Source organism: Sylvia atricapilla, chromosome 7 (genome assembly GCF_009819655.1).
Source record: "Sylvia atricapilla isolate bSylAtr1 chromosome 7, bSylAtr1.pri, whole genome shotgun sequence".
Lineage (NCBI taxonomy): Eukaryota > Metazoa > Chordata > Aves > Passeriformes > Sylviidae > Sylvia > Sylvia atricapilla.
Genome location: NC_089146.1, coordinates 13,210,133 through 13,236,181, shown reverse-complemented (window position 1 = coordinate 13,236,181; position 26,049 = coordinate 13,210,133). Strand labels below are relative to the sequence as shown.

General features: G+C 38.8%; 1 protein-coding gene across 1 annotated transcript in view; it reads left to right on the top strand.

Moving 5' to 3' along the window:
- PARD3B (par-3 family cell polarity regulator beta) overlaps positions 1-26,049 on the top strand; it is a 391,688-nt gene that overhangs the window by 115,512 nt on the left and 250,127 nt on the right. The window contains exons 3-4 of the mRNA XM_066322656.1: positions 3,198-3,366; positions 18,145-18,251. Of these exons, the coding sequence (XP_066178753.1) occupies positions 3,198-3,366; positions 18,145-18,251 (276 nt within the window). The remainder of the gene's footprint in view (positions 1-3,197; positions 3,367-18,144; positions 18,252-26,049) is intronic.

The window sequence follows — 26,049 nt, the reverse complement described above, 5'->3', positions numbered from 1 at the left end:
TTGTCTGTAATGTAAGGAGAAGACCTGGGGGCTCTATCTGCTGTGATTTCTGCCCCTCAACCTGCCTGAACCCAGCTCACTTCTGAGCAGGTGTCAAGGAAGGTGTTTGATCTGTGACCTCAGCTCTTGGGCAGTGTCACCCAGTGCTAGGGAAGGTGCTTTAGGGACCCTCGGTGACATGAGGATATTCTCCTTGCAGTCAAAACTTTATTTTAACCTGGGCCATGTGTAGGTGGGGTGGGCACAACTGATGGCCTTGTCCTTGTGCGGGGCAGTGCTTCTGAATGCAGGACTCCCTCGGGGCAGTGCCCACCCACCCGTGTCCCTGCACTGAGGGGCCCTTCAGAAGGAGCTGTGGGGACACGGCCACCCGCCCTGGGGAGGTGACCGTGGGGACGATCAGGAGCGGCCTTGCTGGGAGTGCAGGGGAATGGCTGTGCTGTGGTCAGCCTCTCGGGGCTGGCAGGTAGCCAGGTGCCCACCATATCTGACAGCGTTAGGAGTCTGTCACCTGACTTGCCTGTTAAAATAATTCTGTGTTTTCATTTCTGCACAAGATTCATTTGAACTTTAGAGGACTGAGGAAAGGTGTGGTGCTTTGAAACCCACAGTATGTGATGGTACATGGCTGCTGCCCTAGTCTCTGCCTGTGAACAGTAGAAAATACTTGCAGAAAGCGCAGAGAAGTAGAGCAATTTTAGCGTCAGTTTGTCCTGGTTTGCCCTTCTGGTTTGTACTACTACATATTTTGGAGGTTTCTGAGGCTGAGGTGGTGCTTGTATCTATGTATTTAACTGTTCTTCCTGGTGTTTTCCATGACTTTGTCTAATTTTCTTTTAACCAATTCCTACTTTTCACCTCTGCAACATCCCGAGGCAATAAGAGTGGAATACTCCAAACTAATACAGCATTTAATAAGATTTCTCTAGTGTGAAACCAAGGGGAAACTCAGCTGCATCTGGTTGAGGAATTCAGTTGTTCCCATCAAATCACAACTGAGTTCCATTTGTTCCATTCTACACTATAGCTGCTCAAATGAACTTTGTATTCTGCTATTACCTAAAGTGCTTTCAGTGCCACAGTCCTACACAATCTCCAATTTCCTCTTCATTAGTAAAGCCTCTTTTGCAGAAATTAAATTTCCACAGCAAAAACGAGACTGAGAAAGCAAACCTTTTGGTGTACAGTGCTGGTGGAACTCACTGAATCAGGATGAGCTGCCATAATAGCAGGAACATGAATAGTCATTTTAGAAACAAATAAAAGATACAATAAGATTGGGGGTTTGATTTGTTTCTTGGTACTGGAGAAAATTGCTGTAATCTGTTCGTATCTGGATCTCAGTCAGCCTTTTTGGCTATATGTAATTTTGGAACGTAACAAATGCAGTGTGAACACTTGGGTACTTTACATGTTATGCAAGAAAAAACTACAAAGAGTTGTCCTTGTTACTGGAGTGAATCTTTTCTGTATGCTTTGGACAAGTAAAAAGCAAATCATGTGATGTAAAAACTTAGTTCCATGGAAAGGAAACAGGCTCCACATGGAAAAAGAGAGCAAGTTTTCTGCCTAATTATTTAAGGGGTTTTGTGTGTCTCTGAAATGTGCCTTGGTAAATATGAGTTGACACATTTCTAGCAACCAAATTATAAATGAGTGGAAGACCTGAAAATGTCAGTTTCTTCCTTTTAGAAGCACTTCAGGATTTTTCTTTCCTTTTCCTTCATACATTTATTTCTTCCCTTGGGCAAATGAGTTTGTTTAAACGTTTGTTTCAGTATACTGTTTTTCATAGGATATAATTGTTGACACTTCTTGGAAGTGTCAGAGGAGATTTGATGTACTAATACTTTTATAAGAGAGAGCATATGCATACCTTAAAATAACACAGAGAGAGAAAAAGTAGTAAATCAATCCTTTAAACTTGTTTCTGTGTATATCTTGATGTCGCCTAACCAGTTGTATCTGTTGTGGTATTTTTCATGATTAGCTGGGAAAACAGTAGGATAATCTGAAGGGGTTCAGAAAAAGTAAAATAAATTAGCACCTTAGGCAAAGTGTTTGCCATTTAAATGGCACAAGAACTATGTCATGTCAGGTGGTGGGGTAGGTAAAACACTTGAACTGCTGCTCTTACCTCCTCTGCTTTTGGAGAGGACTCTGGAGTGCCAAGCATCCCAGAGTTGAAAATATCATGTCTTCTATTCCATTTTAATCATATTTTGGTTTGTTTTCCCAGAGCTGTAACATGCTTAACTGTTTTCCTGGAACCTTAATACAATTCACACCCAGCTGCATGTGCGTGTCACTTCTTAATGAGGCTGCATAACCACTGCCTCATCACTTGACATTAATAGAGACCAAAGGACGATCTTTGTGAAAGGCCTGGTTAACAGAAGCAAAAAATAACTATTCTGGTGTTTTTTTATCATTTTCATGGCCACATTGGCATGACCTTAGACAACAGACTTTGGAGTCTTCCCATGTTCCAGGAGTGGTGTAAGAGCCAGTGACTGAGTGACACTTTTCAGAACCGTGTACCCAGTCCAGGCTTTCAGGGCAGGATGGGAGGAAGGGACAGATCTGTGGTGGGTAGAGAAATGCTGGATGTATGTGCACTGTGCTGGACCAAGCAACTTTCATCCTTACAGAGACACAGATTGGAGAGGCCTATGCTAGAGGCTAGAGAGGCCTCATGCTCTGTCACTGTGCTGGATGGATCTTGTCCTTGGAATGTAGTTATTATGTTCTTACAAATAAAACGTGCATCTGCTCGCTCAGTGCAGCTTCTGTGGTTGTGTTACCTTTGTGCAGCATGTCAGTCAATAGCACTAAAACTTTTTAGACTTAATAACACCCTCTACCCCGAAGAATTAAATGCTGTTCTGTGTTTTTAAACATGCTCATCTCTAAGTGTTTTGAAATAATGCAAAATGCTCACTAATGGTAGCATGCTAACTCTGAGAAATGTGTGTCAGCACAGGGCAGTGCTGAAGCATGTACTTAAGTCATATTGAAGTCAATGCATCTAAACATAAATATGTGTGTTTGTTGCTAGTTGTTCTGAAATAAGATCATTATTTTTGTACTTTAAAGGAAGTATAAGTTGGTTTTTTGTTGTTTTGTGGTTTTTTTTTAAAGAGTGAAGTTTGGAAATGCTTTAAATGTACCAACTACATTATCTTTTGTTTTGATAGCTGATTGCCATTTATGACGAACAAGAAACTCCCCGTAAGACTGATGGCACCAATGGGAATTTGACAGACAGAAATAGCCCAGACTCCTTTGAGGCAGAGGTAGCAACTCAGCTGGCTGCCTTTCAGCCCATTGGTGAGATTGAAGTGACTCCTTCTGCCTTAAAACTGGGTATGTATATCTTGTATGGTTTTTTTCGTTAATTTTTCTGTGTATGTCTGTGATCCAATTTTATATGTTTAAAGGGTTTGTTTGTTTTTTTTGTTTAGCCTCCCATTGTTCGCCTTGTTGCTCAATGAGGGGCCTTGAGGGAAAACCATATGGGCAGTGTCTGAGGTCACTTGGTCTGTTCAGCCTGGAAAAGGGGAGGCTGAGGAGACCTCATTGTGGTCTAAAGCTTTCTTGTGAGGGGACATGGAGGGCCAGGCACTGATCTCTCTGGTGACCAGTGACAAGACCCAAGGGAATGACATAAAGCTGAGTCAGGGAAGGTTTAAGTTGGATATTAGAAAAAGGTTCTTCAACCAGAGGGTGGCTGTGGGAACTTGAATAGGTTCCCCAGCACCAAGCCTGACAGAGCTGAAGAAGCATTTGGACCACTCTCTTTGGCACATAGTGTGACTCTTGGGGATGTCCTGTGCTGGGCCAGGAGTTGCTGACAATCCATCATAGTATTCTGAGAGCACACAAGATGAAACCTTTGCTAAGTATTTTCAAATACCGCAGTCATTAAAAAAAAAACAAACTAAAAAAACAAACAAAAAAAAAAACCAAAACAAAACCCCAACAACCAAAAAAAACACCAAACCCAGCTCTGTTTTTGAGGATCCTGGGTTCAATGGGTGTAAAACTGCTGTGTGCAAGTTCTTTTACCAGTTATCTGAGCTAGTGCCCTGTTTTGGGTGTAGGAGGTGGGAAGAGGGATATGCTGGTTGCAGACAGTTCAGCTCTTTGCCTTTGAAGAAGTTGCACAACTGGGCCTGTTTGCCTTTCTGACTTTCAAGTGAGCAGACTGTGATTAGGAAAGGCTGCTGCTTAACTCCCTCTTACATCAGTGGGGACAGCATGAACTGCTGCAATTCCGGTGCCCTGTGTTGTGTTCTCAGGTGTTCAGACTGGTTTCCAGTCATAAACAGCTGAAGTCTTGTACCTTGCACACAAAGCAGTTGGAAAAATTGAGTGTAGGCTGAGCTATCATCTAAGTACTGGATACAGAAGCTTTCAAAACCAGGTTGAAGGTGGTTGCAAATGAACACTGCTCAGGAGAGGCTGCTCTGCATCCTGCCCATTGCCCAGCTCACTGCGTGTTCCTGGGGGCTGCTGGACATCTCCAAATGCTGTGCAATAACATCTGAGTGTAAGCAGCTGGGGGAAGGGTAGAAGTACTATCTCTAGTTGTGCTACTGTCATGGAGTAGTCTGGATTACAGCTTGAGAAATGGAATGTTCACTTGTCTATTTTAATTACATTTTAAAAGGAAAAGGCTAATTAATTAAAGCAGTGAGCTAAAATAAAATTTCAACAAAAGTTCACTGGATGAAGCTGTGTAACTTCTAACTGAAGTCTGTGCTCATTTTTGTGCTGTTGTAGGAAATTCTAAAATTCAAACTAATTTAAAATAAAATTTGTGTTAATGGGTCATATCTGGTATTTTCTATATTCTAAAAGAGAAAAATCTTTTTCCATGTTCAATTACACACAGGAATTTCTCATAACTAAAAATCTTGAGACAAGACTTACTATTCACATACTTGTATGTATTTGTCTGTGTTTTTTGGTAAGCATGAGGTACGGAATAGCTTGTAGCTCGAGGTTCGGTGGTTAAGAATTTTGCCACTTCATTTATTGCATGTTTTTAAGTTGCACTGTTCCCACATTTTAGCTTGTTTCAGAACGTAGAGATTGTTCTCCAAATACCCCTGAGCACTAAAAAGTAAGCTACCACGTAGGTAATGTCCTAGTATTTATGAAATTCTGCTGTAGAGCACAAAGGAGATGAAATATAATGTGGAAAGAGGAGTCAGGGTTCTAGTTTGTTTTCAGTGCAATACTAACATATATTTGAATTTAAAATGGTGCTTGCTTCTTAAAAGAAGAGATCATAAACATAGTGGGTTTGTCTCCTCAGTTCTGTTTCAGATTGGTTTATTTTACAGGGTAAGTGAAAGATTTTCTACCTATTAGTCCTGTAACTTAGTTTGTACTCTGAAATATGATTGTTTTCTCTTCTGGATTTTACATCACGGTGTACAATTCTTTGGACTTAATTTTTGCCTCTGTCTTTCATGTACAAATCCCTGGTCCTTAAATTATGTGGCTATTTTCATTAGAGGCAAATTGAAAAGTAAATGAAGAAATAGGAGGACAGTTTGGCTGCATCAATATCATTGATGCATGAACCACAGTAGTCTGGCTTCCTGTCTAATTATTGAATTGACTCCCACTTGCTAGCAGAAATAAATAATATTAATTTATAAAGCTCTTCTTCTTTTGGGAGCAAGGATGTGATTGAATATATATGTAGGAAGAAAGTGTTGCTTTCCATGGTGGAGCTTCGAGAGCTTGTGCTTCAAGAGCTATCATGTACTTACCTTTCTGAGTATTTTTCCAGAATGCTTTTAGGATGGAAATGTGGGGACTTCATTGTTACAGGAATTGTCAGATTGTGGGACAATTTTGCCTGTTAATTTCTATTGAATGTTTAATTTTTAATGAAATCAGATCCATGGCTTTATGTAGAAACAATGTCTGGCTAATGATCTGCTTGTGAAATACTTAGTGCTCGGTGCTTAATAAGCACGTGAAACTGAACACTGCTCTTGTCAGATGTGAGAGAATTGCCACTGGCTTACAACAGACACGTGAGATACTGCCTTAAAACATTTCTGGCTTTTATAAATTGTATATGTGACCTAGTTAGGTTAGTTGTTTATTATACCAAATCCTAAAGCCCTTCCTGTTTAGATAGAGTTGGCAATAATTTTACTTTTTGATATTTTTATTGTATTAAAATACTATTAAAATACAATTGTTACTCTTTTGAGGGTGTTTTTCTGTTTGTTAGTCTAGAATACTGATCAGCTTGACTGTCTGAAATCGTAGATTTTTCATGATGTAGTTGGTTACCCTTTACTTTTCCCTTTATCATTGGTAACTCTGAAAGTGAGCCAGAATAAAACCAATCTTATATTTGACTCAAAAACTAAAATTACCTTATATTTTACATTGCTTTCATATGCTGGCAAAATTTTAGAGCAAAAAAATTAAGTTTAATTTACTTGATATCAAATTACTTTCGTAGTATGTATCTCCTTAAAACAGTTCAGGGAATTATTCAGCTACTTGTTTTCTTTTCCCTGAAATAAACACCGCTGTACTTTTAAATTGCACCAAACAGGTGCAATTGTGGGTTCTTACTTTAAGAAAAATGCAGGAAGACCTGAAGTGTCATTGGACACAGTATTTTCTGTGCCCATAACATGAGGTGAGGTGCAAACAGATTTAAGTGCCTCCCTCCCTGCCTCACATCACTGGATTATCAGATGCTGTTGCTGACAGTGTCTTTTAATAGTGAAAAAGCAAAAATCCCAATTTGACAGAATCTGTGCTCGGGTAAAGAAAACATTTCATGGTACAATACAAATGGTATGAAGCACCTGCTAAGATATATGACAAAATTTAGTGAAGCACACAGCTGTTTAATGTGTTCAGGCAGCTGTTTGAAATAGGGAAGAAATTGATCTCCTGATTTTGCTATTTCTGTGGATACAAGAGCATTGAGACAGTTGCTAAGATGGCAGCAGAGCTTGTCTTGTATTACTGTTTCTTGTGAGCAGAATTTCCCAGAGTACAGTAATGATGTGGCCATGACAACAGTTTTCAAAGAATGATACAGGCAACTAAATGCTGAAATAACTGATGCACATTTGAAAAATCCATTGGATGTAGACTTCAACATCTCTAACCCCAAATACCATTGCAAATTCTTTACTGCCTTTTTTCGTACCATATTTCCTAATTATAAGCCTGTGTTTAGACAAAATCCAGCAAAGAACTGTGAAATCACAGTGTGTTGAATACTTTGTAGCTGCATGGCTTCAGCCCATGATGAGTGTAAGGTAATACACGTCCCAGGGAAGGAGATTATGGCCCTCATAAACCGTCTTGTAATTTTCTGTGCACCTATAAGTGTGCCAGTAGTGCTTCTGTTTTCCTTTTGCACCTCATAGTTTATTGTTGTTTTCTAGTGGTTTTCCCCACGTGGTAGGTCATGGAACAGGAAGGGGGGGATTTATTTTCATTATGTCAATTTGTTTTTCCTTTTCAGTCCATATGGGCAGGAAGGAGAGAGCACTAATTTATTTATGGAGGATCCGTTCTATGGACAAGTCACTCTGAGCTGGAAATGCCTTCATGACTGGCTCAGTGTTTTGTTTGCTTCGTTTGGGAAACGATGGTCGAGTACATAGAAAACTAGTTGTTGCCTTTGTCTTGCTCATCTCCTTGGTGTTAAATAGTCAGGATTTTGCCTGGAGGAAGGCAGGCAGTGTTCAAAGATACTTGTTGCTTTTGAATACTAGGGTATGAAAAAAGTAAGGTCTAAAGTAGGCATCTCCATGATAGTTGTTTTGGTCTGTTGTTTTATTCATTTTCCCTTTATTTGGGAATTGGTTTGAAGAATCCTGAAGCTCTTTTTTGAGAGCAGTCTGGAAGCAGAGACGATTAGATTACTTTGTTGGCTATACAAAAAATTATGCTCTTAATCAATTGATACCTTTACTAGTGTGAACTAGTAACTTCGTTTAAAGTTGAGATTAGATAATTAAATAATTCCTTGTAACAGTTATTGATAGCAGGTTAAAAAATACTCTTGTAAACTACAGGAGTTAACTCCTCCCCTTGCAAGCTTTTGCTGTTGAATAGAGTAGTGTCTTGGTTTTCCTATTGAAAGGTCCTACTTCAGTATTTCAAATTTTGCATGACTGTTTTATAGCAAATCGCTGAGATTTTCTCCTTTTATATGTACGTCTGCACATCTGATCAGTGTTCTGCACAAGTGGAAGACTTAGGTGCAGATAATAGTTGGAATGGCTGATTACAGTCTCTTAAAATAGGCTTACAAATGGTAATGGTAGTTGGAGTTAAAGCTACATGCAGGATCTTGTGCTTTTGAGCAGTCAGTTCTTTGGGTTGTGAACATTTAATGTTGTTTCTGCTCAGTGAATATTTTTGTCCCTGAAAACAAAGATTTCTAGGAATGTTTCAATCCTCAGAAGGGCTAGTTAGTACAGAATAATAAGAGTAGTAGCCTAGAAGGTTTTCATTTAACATTTTTGATGCAGTTGGTGGTGTTCTGGCCATGTTTTTTTGACATTTGGGAAAGGTTACTTTGTACTGCTACAGAATTGCCTTGAAGGTGCTTCAGACAGAGAATATACTCAATTAGCTTAATGTATTCCTGTAGTTTGGGGGTTTCTTCAGTTTAAATTCTGCTTCATGGGTTTGTTTTAAAACACTTACTTTGACTTGCCCTTTGTGTTTGGGTTGCTAAGTTAGTCAGCAGAGGTGCTTTCATTGGCACTGTGTTAGTTTGAAGTTTAAGGGAATTGAAGGGAAGGTTTCTTCCAGGAGTTTTTGGAAGTTTCTGCCCCGATAGGCCTGACAAGGATTAAATTGTTATCTCCAGGGTACGGATGTTGACAATTCCTGTGTAACTTCAGAGCTCGGAAAGAATTTCTTTTCTTTCTCATCCTCTTTGAAGTGGAAGCATTGTAATAGGCTTGGGGGCATTTTAAACAACATATATTTGATTAGTCCTCTTTCAAGTTGGGGTTGAGATACTACAGATATGCAGACTGTGTTTTTAAATACAGAGGAAACAACATTATTATGTATTTTTATAATTTGTGAAAACATTTAACATTGTGAAACTATTAATCTGATAAACCAAATCAAATTGCTAAGACCTTATATATAGCATACAAGAGTAAGTAGTAAAGACACATTTTCTTGCATAAAAGCCATCCTTTTCTTCCTAATCTTGCAAGATCAGTCTATTGGCTGAGCATTCTGATGTTGTCAGTACATGGAGTGTACTGCATTCAGGTAACAATTCTCTCCTGTAAGATTCTGAAGAAATGAACATTTTGAAATTGGTACATTTCAAAAGAAATGTATTATGGAAGAACATGCTGTTTTCTGTGGTTTGAGGGAATACTGCTGATTTCCTTAAGGAAATATGGCTGTATTCTCTCTCACTGCACAGGAGGGCTCCTCTCATAGCAATGATATCAAGTGTTGTTCTCTGCTATTTGCCATAGGTGTTCTGAGGATGACACTGTACTTGATAGATTTTTCTCCTCTGTGGCATCCAGTGTAATCTGCTTTAAAAAAAATTGTGATGATCAATTCAAGTCTACTTGCATTTCTCAAACAAATGGTTTCTGTTCTCAGGGAAGCTAAAGGTTTGAAGATAACTTTTCATTTCAGTCAGAGGGAAAGTCTGGTATATTTTGACCTCGTGACTTAAGCTTGGTCTTATTTAGTTGTCCTTGATTCATGGAAATGAGTTTTGCTTTATCTTTGTATTGCAGCAAAAGAATACAGTAATGGTTTCTGTAAAGATGTATATAGAATTTCCATGTGTTTTTCTGTCTTTGAGCTGCCTGTTTCCAAAACAAGCCAGTATTTCCTTCCTTTCACTGTCCTCGGGAATTTAGTGCTAGGGTAGGTAATAAATTTATGTGCATAGATACCGAAGTATCTCTTCTCTTTTTAATAGCCCTTCTGTCTCTGATTTCCCCAAAGATTGTTCTCATCAATTATTCTGCCTGACTCTATTCCCTTTGCACTTGGTTTAATATGCCTTACTTTGGAGTAAGAGGGGTATCTTCATGAAAATATGTTAACTAGAGAGAAAAAATATTTTTCCATCACAAGTTAGACACTCTTCTTGAGTAGCTCTCTAGCTGGGATGTTGATTTCCAGCCTTTTATTGCCATGGGGAAGGTTTTGGGGAAGGTAATGAAGGGAACTTAAAGTGATGGAATAAATTCCATTATAAAAGTCAGTGGTACTTTTTGACACACATTGTTTGATGTCATTGTTTTTGCTCAGGTTTTGTCTGGTTTGTGGATTTTGTGATGTTTCTGGTTTTGTTGGTATTTTTGTATTATGATGCATAGCTGGTTTTAGGGTAGTATCTTTTAAAAAGGAAAAGACCAACCCACTTAGCTAAGTATTTGCAGCCGAAGGTTTTGAAAAGCTGTAGTATGATATCGTACTTCAAAACTCTGGTGCTGTCTCTGTCAGTACTCTCTAGTGTTGAGTAAGACAGGGGAGAGTGTGTCTGTTTATAATTCTCTACAGTACTTGTGGTATATCAGCTCTGAGGCAATATGGCAAAATGTGTATTTCAGGTAAAAAATGAGCCTGCTAAGCCTGGCTGATTGATAGTTTGAAATTGTTCAAGTTAAAACAATTGGGACTTCAGCTAAAGGTCTCAAGGTACTAGATCAATAAGAAGTTATTATTCAATTTCCTCGCCCTGTAAAAACTTGAGTATCAAACACAACTATTGTTCAACAAGTTGCAAAGCAAAACAACCCTATGCTGATTTTCTAATGAAGCTTTCAACTAAATTGTAAAATTTGATGTAACACACCAAAAAGTGATGAGTTACAATAGGATAACACAACTTCACAGGATGTGGTCATCAATGTCTTGAGATATGGTTGTCTAGATGCCACACAGACTTGGAAATATTTCAAAGGTTATTTTTTGCAAGCTGCTAGGATACAGCACTCTTAGGCTTTCCCCTTGAGTTTTTGCTACCGCTGTTAGATTCAGGATACTGGGTGAGGTAGACCCAGTATAGCTCCTCTTAGGTTGTTACTCCTTGCAACCACAGAAAGTTTCAGGATCAGGTTTCACTATTTTAAATTGAAAGTTGTCAGGAACAAGATAGAAATTTAAGACTAAGCCTTGTTAACTATGACCAGAATAGAAAATAATAGCATCTACAAAAGTAAGACATCTCTTTTTATAGAAACATCAAAACAGAAAAGGTTCCTAAATTAAACTAAGTATGTAAAACACTGGTCATATTTAATTATTACAGAAATGTGCACTAATGCCATAATCCGTGATCATTCTTTAAAATACAATTAAAATGCTCAAAAAATTACTTTGCAACTCCAGTACAGCAATAAAATGCTGCCAAAGTGATATTCAAGCTGTACAGTTTAGCTGCCAAAGTTTTAAAGAAAATTAAATCATTGAACCGTGGAAAAGTGACTGCATAAGCACCTGTAACTGATGTTAGCTGAAGTGCTAAACCAGCTTTTGGCAGCATGGCCTCTTTTGCAGGTGCCCAGAATATTTTCTTTGTGTCAGTTTATTCAACTAGTACAGTTCATTAAGTATTTCATTTTAAGTTGAGAAATGGGCTGGGAATTGAAATAGAAGAAATACTTATTTTCACCTTTCAATCAGTGAATAAAAATAAGGTGTGTGAGTCTAAGATCTATTAGTTTTAAAATCTTATAGGATGTATTACCCTAAAATGATTTATTTAAATTCAGTAACTACAGGTAATATGCTACTTAAAACCCCAGTGTGTTTTATATGATGAATACTTCTTGCTGTGTTCAGCAAGTTGGATGACTAAGACAGCTTGTGGTTTAAGTATATCTGAAGTTCAGTTTCTTTTGACATCTGAATGCCATTGGAAGGATATTAAGCTTAAAAAAATAACCAGCCACAGCAAAAACCCAAGCAAACCCCCTAAACCTTAATCCCCCCGCAAACACGCAATCAAAATCAAAGCAAAACCCCACTATGTTTATGTGTGTAGGGAAATTCTAATGTAGCACAACATTTTTTTGTCCCCAAAATAGTAATTGAAAAACATAAGATGTTTGAAGTGGCTGTAACTTTTAATCTTGTGTCTAAAGACATAAATTAAGGATTTAGGATGTAGGATGTACATCAGTCAGTAGATGGAAGATACTGAGATTCATGAAGATGCTTCACTTGTAGAAGAGAAAGAATTAGAGAAAATCTAGTCCATGCTGCTTCTCTTTTGTAATAGCCAGTGTGTTTCCACAAAACTCCTGACCAGTCTGCCCAGCAAGAGGAGTTGCATATTTTGCTTGAGTTTGAGTTGGAGGGCCAAAAAACCCCAAAAAACCACAACTACCTGTTGTGAACTGATTGATCCTTGCTCCAAGATTCTGCTTAGCTCCTTTCCCTCTACCCAGTCTCTTCCGTGTGGTACCTGTAGCCAGGATCCTTTGGAGCAGAGTCATGGTGTTCCCTGGACTCCACTAAGTGCTCCCTGTCTGTCTGATGAAGAGCTGAAAACAGGAGCAATGTGTTGATAGAAGCGAGAAGATCCTGAAATTACTTTGTATCTGGCATGTGTTATGACCTTAAGTGCCAGAAAAGAATACCTGGTTAAGATCCAAACTCAAGTCCTGTCCTTCTGGAAGCTCTTTTGAAAAAATATTTAAATGGGAAGAAAGTACCAGCATTATTTGTACATCTTCTGTAGATGGATATGTCCTAGTGCTTTGAGAAGTGATTAACTTCTTATCATATGGATGTGGATTTTGGTCCTGAAAACAGGATTTTTATGATTGAAATAATGTGTGTAGGTGATCTTACGTGTCCATCTTTGAAACAGCAAAATCTGTAAATGTAAACATTCCATAGTTGTTTCATTAGGTCCTGTTAGCACCAAAGAAATTCCATTCTGGCACAGCTGTAGATTTGAAATTGTATTGACAGTATTTGTATGTTCTACCTTGTGATGGCTCTGAAATTGCAGTACCATCACAAGGTAAAACATAGAAGCCTGTGTCATCTCCATTTGAAGTACATGGCAGGACCGTTCCGTGATGCATCAGGTAAGCAATATATCTGAGGGGAGCCAAATTTACACACACTGATTGCTTAGTGCTCTCAGAAAGCGCTGACTGGAAGGACGGTCTGTATGCCTGTTAATGTGAAAATTGTCTGATAAAAAGGAGTAAAATAGGCACATATATTATCTTTTATGTATTTAAATATAAATTAAAAGCTTGCTTGTAACTTTATTTCCAGGGCCTGACCTATTTCATGACAAGACCAGTTTAAAAGCAGTTTTGGCTTCTCTATAGTTGTTTGTTTTGTGTCTCTTCAGGGCTCTTCTAGTCAAGAATTGTCCATGCTGAAGTGCAATTTTACATTTGTGTGTGTGTATATATAGTATTTAGGTGTTTTGTTTCAGCTGACTTGAAATGTTGTGATTTAGTCAGAAGGAGCTCTGAAAAAATATATGGAGGCACCTACAAGTAAGAAAATAATTTGTCTGTCCAGGCAGGGGTAATTTAGAAGCAGGCAGCAGAGTGATTGTCATTGGTATGGCCTTCAGCAGCTGATGGTTTGATACACACTTGATGAACAGCTCTTTTCCCATCATAGTCAGCATTTTTATATTCAGGAGCAGAATTTTAAATTATGACTTTGACTGCCTAGGTGATTTATTTTAGATCTCTTTCTGCCCACTTACATTATTCTGTCCAAGTGTATTTTTAGTTCTGCTCTAGAATAATTCTTACCTGTTAACTAGGAAAAAACCCAACCAAGCAACTTAAGAGAGTGTTAGTTGTCAGTGATGCAGTAGCACAACGGTATACCTGTGCTTGTGTTTCTTGTGTTCCTTGGTTTGTCAGCTTACCTAGAAGTCATCTGAGAGTGTTTGCATCCAAAGCATTGCTAAAATCGATTTTTATTACATGATTTGACTGCATTATAGACAGCTCAGCCTGCCAAAAATTCTCGTGGGTAATAAAATCTGTTTGTCTTCAGCATTTTTTGGCAACCTACAACCTAAATCTCAAAGAATAAAGGGATTTCAGGCTGGAGATGGACTGTGCTTTCCTGAGTAAAGAGATGTTAGAGCAAATGAGGGAAGTTAAGGAAGGACAGGAATAATAATTTTTTTGTGATACTGGTCATATTGAGTGGTACTCAACTGTCTAAATGTAGGCCTGAACTGATGCCAGAACTCAGTGCCTGGAAACCCTGTAGAGCTTAGGGGGTCCCCAGCAGGGGCAACTTGAGCTCTAAAGTTCCCCTGACCATTTTCGGATCCTGTAATCCAGACCTTGCATTGTTTACCTGCAGTTGCACTCTATTCTTGACCATACCACTTCTAGTTTGTCAGGCCTCTCCTAAGGTCAGATGCTGATTTTTGAACTGCCAGAGGGCTTCAGTAAGGCAGAGCACACTCCTGGTCATGGTATGTGTTAATGTCTGTGAACAGCTTTTTGGTGAAATTTAAATAGCTAGGAAAACAAAGACAATCGGGTTACATCTGGTATAGAGGTGCTTCTTCTGCCATTGTGTTGATGAAAGTTTTCACTTTTTAATTGTACACAAATGGCAGAAATCTCTCTTCTGGTTTGTTTTTTTTTCCTTCCCTAATGGAACCAATTTAAATCTAAGTGTGGTTTCTACCATATGCTTGTTTCAACCATATTTGCAGTTTAAAAAATATTTCCAAAACATAAGAGTTCAGGGAAAATACACTGTTAACCATGAGTCTGTGTAGATACTAATTTTTGAGGGTGATGCTAGCAAAAAGAAAAGATTGATCTATATTGGTTGAAAATAAGTGATAGACTTTAAGCAAGGAAAACTGCAGGATGTTTTCCTCATCAGCTTTGTCTAAGAGTATGTATTGTGAATAAGGCTGACACATGTGCTTAGAAGGCACTGTGATATCATAATAAAAGATACTCTGCAAAATTTTAAAGAATGGGATGTACACTCTGAAGTGACTGAGGTTAAAGGCTGTCATTATAAGAAAAATTTTCGGACATGTGTTTCAGTTTTTGTTGTCTGTGAACTCCTGATGCAGTGCTGCAAGATGAGGATAACTGTTTTTAAAAACTGAGTTCCTAAGTTTAAAGTAAAAAGTGCTACTCTGGCACAAAATAGTAGTGCTTATTAAAAAATGTGTTTCTGTGATCAACTTGGTATTCAGGAAGGAGTTTCTCTCTCATCACTCAGGGAAGGATGGATTTTGTGTTTGAACTTACATTGGTTGTTATAAATGTTCAGCACAAATGTGAGAGCGTGAGTAGAATAACGTGGAAACACAGCGTGACTAAAGGAAAGCTGTAAGGAAAAAGGCAGCATTCCGTTTCCCGACAGAAGAAAATCATGACAGCATCTCCTAAGAAAATGCGTGTAATTTTCTACAGCACGTCTGTAATAAATGGTATCGCTGATGGGTTTTCAGTTCATTTTGTTCATGGCTGAGGAAGACGGGGATGAACAAATTCAAGGTATGTATGGATGGTGGCTGTGGTCCAGCTCCTGAGTCAGGCTGGGTCTGGGGTAGGAATATGGGGAGGTTTCTCTTTGGGAATGCAAGGGAGTGTGCTTGCTTTCAGGAGAGCTGACTGTGAGTGCAGAGGAGGCGGGGAAAGGCTGGAAAAAGAAAGGAGCCTGTGGGAGATGCAGTGAGCGGCTGGAATGTGTTCTTATGCCAGGGAACAGCCCGAGCCACAGAGGAGATGAGGGGAGATAGAGAAGGGTTTGTTAGCTCAGAGAGCTGCTGAGAATTGCTGTCCCATGGAAGGGAATAAAGGACTGTCCTGCAAAGGAGGGGCAGTACAGATTCTTCTCACTCTTTCATCCAGTTGTCCTCTTTGCTGTGGGTTTTTCTCCTATTAACAAGCACATTTTGGTTCACTTTATCTTTGGCTAATAAAAGGTTTATTTTGTGTATTTGTGGTGTGCACATGTAAAACAAAAAGGGCCAGAGGGACTATTTAGTCTGATTTTAGCTAAAGACTACAGCTGACTTGTTTCACAGAGATGTTATGACGTGTGATATTTCTGCACATGAAATTGTGTTACATGTCTGTAAATACATTTTAAAAATGAAGAAAACAGACTCTGGTTTTCTCTTCAAATAAAAAGTGATCTGTAGGACACTAAAATTTACGACATACTGTGAGAAAAGAGAAGAGAAAACATTGTATATAATAGCCAAAGCGTCCAGTTCTTTCTGCAAGTAGGGAAGCATTCCAGATGAGCACCATAAATTTCAGTGCTTCATGGCAATAAGAAAAAAATTTGCAGGAATAAAAAGAAAGAAAATAGCTGCAAGGCCATCTTCCCAAACTGGAGAATGGTATTTTCTATAATCCTGCTGTTCCTGCAGACTTTGGTTTCAAAGTTTAGACAGTTGTAAATTTTGTTTCAGTTTCTTTGGAGAACACTGACACAAAGCAAGCGAAAGGAGATCTTCAGAACTGAGGATGGGGAGTGTGGTAAGAAGAATCATCTTGAAGCAGTCAATACAGAGAGCATACAGAAGTGCTGAAGTGGTGTGGTACAGGAGACCTTTCACTTGCTGTGTAGTTGCTGGAAGGCCCTGGAACAAGCAGGGGGCTTGTCTCCCAGCAGTCACAGGGTTGGAAGCCTTCATCTTTCTCTCAGCCAGCGGAATGAAGAGCAACTGAGGGACTGGTTGTAGAAGACAGCTCAGGAAAGGAGAAATCTAGTTTCAGAGTATTGGCTTTGGGAGGAGGATGAGCTTGATATAAATTATCTTTTTATGTGGGGTCACTCATCCTCCTCCCTTCCCATCTTTGACCTCTTAAGTTGACTGCGGGGAATTTTTTGTACTCTGAGTTACTGTGGATTTCTCACCTTGAAAAAAGGACAGAAAAGAGGAAAGGGGCGGGGATGATGGCTTTGAAGAGTGTAAGGAACAGTATGCTCATTGAGTTGGGCAAGTCTTACAAATAAAAGTACTAGTGCAAAGGGTTTTCAATAGTTTCTCTGTATTGTTCATGTTTATGTCAAAGGGAGTTGGAGACTAAATTGTGTTGAATCACACAAAAATGTTTCAGCATCTGTTTTCAAACTGTTGTGTTGAAGAGAGACAAAAAATTGGATACAGGCCACCAGAAACTTTAGTCATACACAGAAAAATTTTTTTAAGCTATAAGAAGGGAGTAACTTGTATTTAGCTTTTATGCACCCTTTAGCAAATATGCCTAGATGGGAACCAAATTTCTCTTCAGAATGTTTGGGTGGTTCGTTTTGACCTATTGATGCTTTTGGAAAATCACACAAAATTTGGTGATCAATCCCTTTCTACCCAACCTCCTTGTAAAAACATGTGTAGCTCTTGGTACAGAGATGGTAAACACTTGGCAGAAAAACCAATATTGACCTTCTGATATTTAAGCATTCTCTTAATGTCCCTAAACCAGGACACATATTTAAGTCTTACTTCTGCTTTTCTTACTGGTTTCCTGCAGAAGTGAGCATGGAAGGGATTACCTGCATATAAAAACTTGCTCACCGTGAGGAAGGGTTAAGACCATTAGGTTGCCTGGTTGCCACTCATCAGGTGCTGGTATTTATTCCAGGTATATTGACAAAGTTGTGCTGAAAGTAAATGTGGTAGAGTCACTCCAGTTTTGTTAGCATCTAACAGGAAAACTTGTTGTGTTCAAACTTATTTTATAGATCTAATAATTATGGCTGCCATCAGTCCCAGACACTGTAATTGGCATTATAACTGACAACTGTAATCTTAATTTCACTCACTTGATGGTACATGTGGTCACAGATACATGCAACTAGTCATTGGTTTTTCTGGGGAGGTGCCTTTTTCTCCTGTTTGTTGGCAGCTTTTACCTAATTTAGGTAGCTCATGGGTGGAGGTCTATTGCATCTCTGTGTAAACATGTTATTATCTCTTTAGCTAAGTAAATGTGAAATGGTACAATCCTATCAAATCTAGTAATTTAACAGATGAATATTACCACAGATAAGCTTATATTTAAGTGCTGCATGCTTCTCTTATTTAACCACATGAAGCTTTCCCTTGTGCTAATTTAGCATCCCTGAATCTTTGAATTCAATTTTGTCTCACAGGCACGCCGCTTCTGGTACGGAGGAGCAGTGATCCAGCTCTGGGCGCACCTGCTGACTTCCCAAGTGCCTCTCATCCCAGTGACCACGGTCTCAAGCATGTTGTGGCAGTAGGTGTCATGTAACTCACCTTTTTCTTAGGACCAAAACTTTTCTTACCTGTTGCTATATAGTAGTTTTATAAGTTATGTACATGTTTGGATCTATAACAAAATGCATCATACTTATTTTCTGGAAAAATAGAGAATTTCCTCTGGAAAAATAGTTATTTTAGATGATACATTCAATTAACAATGGTCCTGGGTTTTGTTTTTTTTTTTAATAAGAGATTTACATGAAGCTCAATGGTGTCATAAGGCATTGGAATATGAACTGAACTTTCAGTAGGTATTTATTTGCTCAGTATCATGTTGTCCAGTTTACCATTGCTTCTTTGGTCTTGCATCCTTTTTCAGTTCTCGTGTTTTCTAATGGCATTTCTGTCATTTTTGGTACCCTGCTACTATCTGCATGGTCTCATCTCACTTTTCTGTTCTACCTGGCTCTTCCCTTTTGAGGACAAATTTGCTTTCAATATAGTTACTACCAAGTTCTATTGCAAAGACGCAATTAGCGAAGATGCAGTGACTCTTAATGGTATGTTCTTGCAGACTGTCTTTAATCTTCTTAAAGTGATGCTGTCTTAGTCACACTGGGGCATGCTCTACCTTGCAGTTTTAAGATCTGAAGCTTTGTGTGTGGGGAAAGTGTTCCTACATTACTTATAAACCAAAGAAATTCTTTAGCGTCTCTGATGTCAGCTGGGACACATAAGTGTCTCGAGCAGAATAAAGCTATTCTTTAGTGTTTGCCTAGAAAGCTCTGGTGGGTCTAGTTCTATTCTTCTTTAGACCACATGAATGCTGGCTTAAATGATGCTGCTGCTTTCATTTAGTTGTAATATTTATGCCTTTTCCCCTTTAGATTCTCTATACTATGTTGCAATTCACTCCCTGTCCCCAACTGTGCAAAACAGTCTATTGCTGGTTTATTTCAAAACAAAACAACTCTCAGAAACCCAGAGTCCTTGTGTGGTGCAGGAGGGATGTTACAGACTAGATCACAACTAGTTTAGAGCAAGATTCCACAAATGGCGGTGTTGGCCATTAGGGAGTAGGGGGAGAGCACTGGGGTTCAGTGACATGTGCTGGAGGAGGGAAGCTTTCAGCTGAAGGTGTAATTAAGACCAAACTTCCAGTTAAGTTCATGTGACTAAAGGAAGTAAGTGCACAGTCAGTTGACTTGCATGCAAATAATGTTCTGTGAGTCTCACTCTAACACTAATTCTGAAGGCCAACACAGGATTTTAGTTGATTGTCTCTGTTTTTCTTTGCATGGTCAAATGCATGTGTATCTAAATATTTTGTGTGTGCCATATTTTACAATGACTTCTGTTATTTGCTAAGTGGTGCAATTTTAAGTCTCAGTGACTCCTCAAGTACATTATGATGTTGCAGGGGGCTGAACTTTGTCAAAGTTCTGCATCATTTGTCAGACCTGTTTAAGTTGAAAGGTTTTTCTTGATGTTTGATGCAAGCATTTACATATTAATGAAATACTGAGTCTGATAAATGAAAGTACAAAGAAGAGTTCTTGGTTAACAGTGCAGATCTTACACTCTTGACAAAGCTGAGAAACGTATGAAGTGAGTATGTCAGTACATAATGCTGACCCCTGGTATTTTATAACCATGAAAATAGGGGGAAAAAAAAAAACAAAAAAAAAGTGGAAAAATAACTGAAATCTGTTTCCAGGATGTGTTTTGAATGCTTTATAGACCATCAAGAGGAAAAAAAATAGCATTTTGTTGAGTTGGGTTTTTTAATGTAATTTTAGTGGTGACAAGTGCATTTTATGCCATTACATGGAGATTGCAGTAATACTTGAGGTTAAAACCTCACCATGCTTCACTGACTTGCATCAGTACAAAAGAGTCCTCTAGGCCTAAAGGAATTCTCTGTGCTAGAATACAGAGCATCCGAGCATCGCTCTGTAGGGGTGACAGTCCAGGCTGGACAAGTAACAGGGGTGGAGAAGGACTTTTTTTTTAAATACATCATGTAAAGTGGAGGGAGGGAAGGCCCAAAAAGTTGAAAGTTGTGGTTTGGTGTTGTTCTGGGTTTGTTGGTTTTTTGTTTGTTTGTGTTTTTGTTTTTGTTGTTTGTTTGTTTGTGTTTTGTTTTGGGTTTTTTTGTGAAAGCAAAAATCTATTACAGTAAAATATGTCATACTAACTCTTATTTTTTGTAGCAGTACAATTTCTAAAACTCTCATAATCAATCATACTGAAATATGCTTTGGCATAATGTTCTGGGAAACACAGAAAGCTTAAATAACATAGGTTAAATTAGGTACAGACTGTTTTAAAACATGCAGAAAAATCAATATCTGACAAATGAAAAAACATGGCAGAAATAACTGAATACTGCATTTTTAGAACAGCTTTCAAGTGTTGAAGTACTGTTTAGAAAAAATTCATTTGTTCTCTACATTGCTGCTGAAAATTTAAAGCTAATACTGAATTTCCTTTGCCACAAACCAGAGTTTTTTCCACATTAAACTGCTTCCTTTAGTCACATGCATGTTAGAAAACCCAGAACTATTAATAGGTGAAACATTCTTCAGTGCATGTAGTGAAAATTAAGTCTCTGTACTTATGCCACAATTCTTAGCCATTATTTTGTAATTGAAACTGACTTTCATAATCAGCTGAGCTGTTTTGGCACTTCTGACATTTTTGGGGTTTGGTACACATGGAACTGGCAATGGGCTCTGTGTAGCAATACCCATATGATGATGCACCTGTGCTTCTGCAGAATTTTGAGATGTGACTACCATGGGATTCTCTGAAGTCAATGCTGATTTACCTCCTGGAAAGTGCGGTTCAGTTATACAATGAGCAATGCATGAAATAGGACAGCAAACATGCAGTAATACAAAAAAAGAACTTTGCTGTCCTGTTCAGGTGAACTGGTTGAACCTGTTGAACCATTTGAGCTGTTCACAGCATTTGTGGCATCAAGCAGAGCATCTTCTTTTCAGATGTTGTCCCATTTCCTCAAAGGAAGGTCTAATTTTTTAATGCTATATGATGATTACAAAAATAACAAAACCTTTTCTGAGTGACCAGGTAGTTTAAGGGAATTTGAGCTATTCTTTCTAATTTTCTCTGACACATTTTAGCTGTAGTTTTAGCCCCAATTAACAAAATACTTCTAGATCAATCAAAAAACGATAGTGAAGTCCAGCATCTGTTCCCTCAGACTGAAAGTCATTTAACAGATGGTACAAAATTTGAGTTTCTTTTTTCATCCAAACCTCTCTTTCCTTATTGTGATAGCTGCCACTGAAAAATTTAGACACGGTAATCAGGGAAAAATAGGGGTAACACACATCAGAATTTGTTCTTTGTTTGTATTGAAGAAAAAGTATTTGTTAATGAATTTTTTTACTTTATTAAAGCTTCTCTTTAGCTCTTGTGTCTAGTTAGGATCACAGAGCCCTGACCAGGCTTTCAAGAATGAAAACTTCCTTTCCTAGGTGTCCAGAGAGGACTTCAGGGATACAGAATTAGTTTAATGTACTTAGGCACACCTGTGGGTTGGGCAGAGAAGTGATTGAGAGCAGCCCTGCAGAGAGGGGTGATGGCTGATGAGAAACTCAGCATGTGCCAGCAATGTGCACGTGGAGCCCAGAAAGTCACCTGAACCCTGGGCTGCAAAAAACCCCGTGACCAGAAGGTTGAGGATTCTGCATCCCTACTCCATCCTGGTGAGACCCCACCTGGAGTCTATGGACCTGTTGGAGTGAGTCCAGAGAAAGGCCATGAAGTTGGTAAGGAGCTTAGAGCACCTCCCGTGTGAAGACAGGCTGAGAAAGTTGGGGCTGTTCAGCTTGGAGAAGAGAAGGTTTTGTGGAGACCTCATAGAAGTATCTGAAGGGGCCCTGCAAGGAAACTGGAGGGGGACTCTTCATCAGGAACTGTAGTGACAGGACAAGGTTTTAGTGTGTGCAAACTGTTTGGGGAAATTTAGGTTAGAGATGAGGAAGAAATTCTTTATGGTGAGGGTGCTGAGTCTCTGGCTGCCCAGAGAAGCTGTGGATGCCCATCCCTGTCTTTGTTCAAGGCCAGGTTGGATGGGGTTCAGATCATCCTGGTGTAGTGAATGGTGTCCCTGCCTATATCAGGGACATTGGGACTAGGTGATCTTTATGGCCCCTTCCAACCCAAGCCATTCTAGGATTCTGTGGTTCTACTTCTCTGAGAAGTTCTGTGCCAATAGCATTGCTCTGGCAAAGGCCAAGGGCTGGTCCAGCTGCTTTTCGGCTGCAAACTGCCTGGCCTCACAAAGTGGGTTTAGCAATGGGCCTGTAGTCTTCAGCTAGGGATCTCCTCTGGAGTGAGGCCGTGGAGTGGGAACGAGATGGTTGAAGCCTTCCAGAAGAAACAGGAGTTCTTGGGGTACTTAACAGTTTCTGAACACTTGTTTGCTGAGTGGAGCTGGAGTTTTGGATTTTCTTCACCAACTCAGAAGTTCCTGATTGGATCCTTCTGCACAACACGGTCGGGATGAGGTGCAGCAAGGCAGAAAGTCTGAATTGTGTGGCTCTGGTTTGGTGTTAAGGAGCAGAATACATTTTGCTGCTTCTGCTCAGTCCAGTTGATTCAGGTACTAATTGCTAATGTATGGTTATAATATCTGAACTTTTGTTTCTGGAGCTTCTCTCTTTTTCTTCTTCTCTCTTTTTCTGCTTCTCTCTTTTTGCCTGGGGCAGACGACTTCTATGACCATAAGAGTTGATTTGCCACGAGTTTTAGGCAGAGGATTGTGATCCTATTTGAATTGATAAGAATTTTACATTAATTCTGGTGGGACTAAGGTTTCACCCCTCTTGTTAACTTGCTGGTTATTACTGTATGTGATTTTCTCCATGACTTTCTTTTATAGTTACATGTTTTCTGGACAAATACTTAGGTTATCTTGGAGTTAATCAATAGGAGTGGCAGATTAAATTGTATTTATCCGTATTTAAAGATACAATGAGATCTTGGATCAATTAAAGAGCTGCTCCAGTGGCTCAATACAGTTTCAATTTTTGCCTAGATATGACTTGAAATTGACTGTATTTTATGCATTGTGGACGTGTAATTTGCAATTTTGAATAAGGTTGATATATAATTAGAACATTTTTATGTTTCAAGCTCTCGTTAAAAAGGGTCAAAACCTCCTCTGGTTCTTCTGGCTGTTAATTGTGCTTGTGGTGTATTAGCCTTCCTGATTAGGAGTCTGCAGATTAGCATAATGTCCACATGTATAAGGATGCAGCTTCATGATTTGTTCCTTTTCTATATGATAAGATATACATATGTAAACATAAAGATATGCTACAGATTTGGCTATGAGATAATCAGTAGTCCTTACAGAATGTGTGAGTATTTTAGTTAAAAAGAACCACCCCAGAAATATTAATCTAATCATGCTATTTAAAAGTAGGGCAGGCCAGAAACAATCTTTCTTGGCACAGTGGTGGAATAATTCCATAGAGTTTGTAACTTGATTCAGCAGGTTTCTGCTAAGACTTGAGCTGAGAGACTGCACCGCTGTGAGGATTTACTGTCTGTCTGATTTTAGAAGACAGAACTTTTTTCCAGTATGTTTACTGGACTAGGTCAGATAGTTGTACTTTTGGGTCCTTTTGTATGTGTTAGAACTTCAATATGAAATTTTCCCATAGTTATGTGATAGAATCACACAACACTTTGGGTTGGAGGAGACCCTTAAAGGTCACCTGCTTTCATCCCTCCTACTGTAAGCATGAACATTTTCCACTAGATCAGGTTGCTCAGGGCCCCATCCAGCCTGATGTTGAATGTTTCCAGGGACAGGGCATCTCCCACCTCTCTGGGCAGCCTGTTTCAGTGTTTCATTACCTACTTTATAAAAATGCTTTTCTTTTACCTAGTCTAAATCTATCCTCTTTTAGTTTAAAACCATTATCCCTTGTCCTGTAACAACAGGCTCTACTAAAAAGTCTGTCCCCTTCTTTTTATAGGTCCTCTTTAAGTGTTGCAGGAGGTGGACTCTGAGAAGGAAAGCAGATATTGGTAGAAACACGGTATTTTTTTCAGGAACTAGCAGTGCTGGTGCACTTGTAATGCTTTAAATTCATGTTCATTGATGTATAATAATCAGACATCAAAGTAAATTTGGAAATAGATCTTGGACATTACCATGTGTGTTGGAGGGTAAAGGCAGGACTGCCTCCCTGATGTGGTGTGGTCTCAGGCTGTCATTGAGAATAGCAAGATTTTTAAAATCCGGGAGGCATTTACTTTTTTTTCTGGTAAAAGTTTTCCTATTAATAATTTAACTCTTGCTCTTGAAATACTGCAGTGTGGAACTGAACAGAAGATGTGGGGAGATTTAAAAGGATTTTCTGTCATTCAGCTGGGGAGTTCCAAACAGTTGGAATTTTTAAAAAGGGAATTCTGATGTGGGTGAATCCATTTATGAAGCAGCTACTGTGTGTCTGTTTACGCTGTGAAACATATATAGAACACTTCTAATCAGCGCAGGAGCGTGTCAGTATATCGCTTTTGATGTCTGATTAGATGATCATAGGGACATCTGCAGTGAGTTAGTTTTGAAGTTGTTGGTGTGAGCACTGCAGGAACCAGAGCTGTGTGGCACTCTTACACCATGAAAACTGCTGCTCCTAAAGAACATATTATAAATCCAACTAGGCAGCGAGCTGAGGGCTGTCGAAATAACAAAAGCCATTCCTTCTCAATTCTCTCTGCTGCCTTCCAGCCCTGCACTGCTATTTTTTCCCCTTCTTGTACTGTGTGCTGTGGCATTCTGTGTCAAAAGGAAATTATTTTATATTGTAGATGAAAACAAAAAAAATGTAAATTAAATATTATTCAGAATACTAAATTGTTCATCTGAAAAAAGACAGAAATGCCCTGTGGTAATTTCCTCCTCTGAGAGTGCAAAGCAGTATATATGTGTGTGTGGAGAAGTGCCCTTTGTGTTCCTTGCACAGCCTGTGTGTCAGGAAAATTGAATTGTTTTACCTGTATTGTTTAAAATGAGCAGTGGGTGTAATTTACATATTTTTATTTCAGCAGGATAAGTAGAATTTTTGTAATTTATTGTAATAAGAGCTAATAATGAATGTTCTGTGATGTTAATATAGTATATAAATTATCAGTAAAAATGGTTTAATCAGTAGAAGTTGTTACTCATTGTTAACAGGTTGTTTCCAATGTGAGGAGTACTGGCATTTTACTGACTGTTAATTAAAGTAAGTATCTCTAATGGAAATCATCAAAGCTCTTCATTGTTCCTGTGTTAGTAGAGGAGTGGGTTTTGTTTCCTCTTTAAAACTAATTCTGGGCCTTGGCTGTAATTCTGAAGATACCATATTGTTGATACACCTTCCTGCCTTGTCCCCTGCCCTATGCGGTCAGGTAGGTAAGATTGTCGGTGAGCCAAGATGGCCAAGAGACTGAAACACTTTGTTTTTCTATGTGGCTTGTCTCATAGGGAATGTGGAAAAATTAAAGGGTGGAAATAAGAACTGTTGACAAAAAAAGGGGGAAAAAAGGTCGTGCTGTCAATGCTGTTGACACATATTCATCTCTGTAGCTACATCTTTGGGGTCCTACAAAATACTGTCATTCCATCTGGAGCAGCTTTTAGCAGGCAGCTTATGCAACAGGCTCATGGTGCTGAAATTGGAATGGAACATTAGCAAGTTACTTCCATGTCTGACAGTCAAAAATGGAAGATGACAGTCAACATGGCTCATGCATATAATTTACTGTCAAGCTCTAGAAACATTTAGCTAAAATAAAATAGGTTC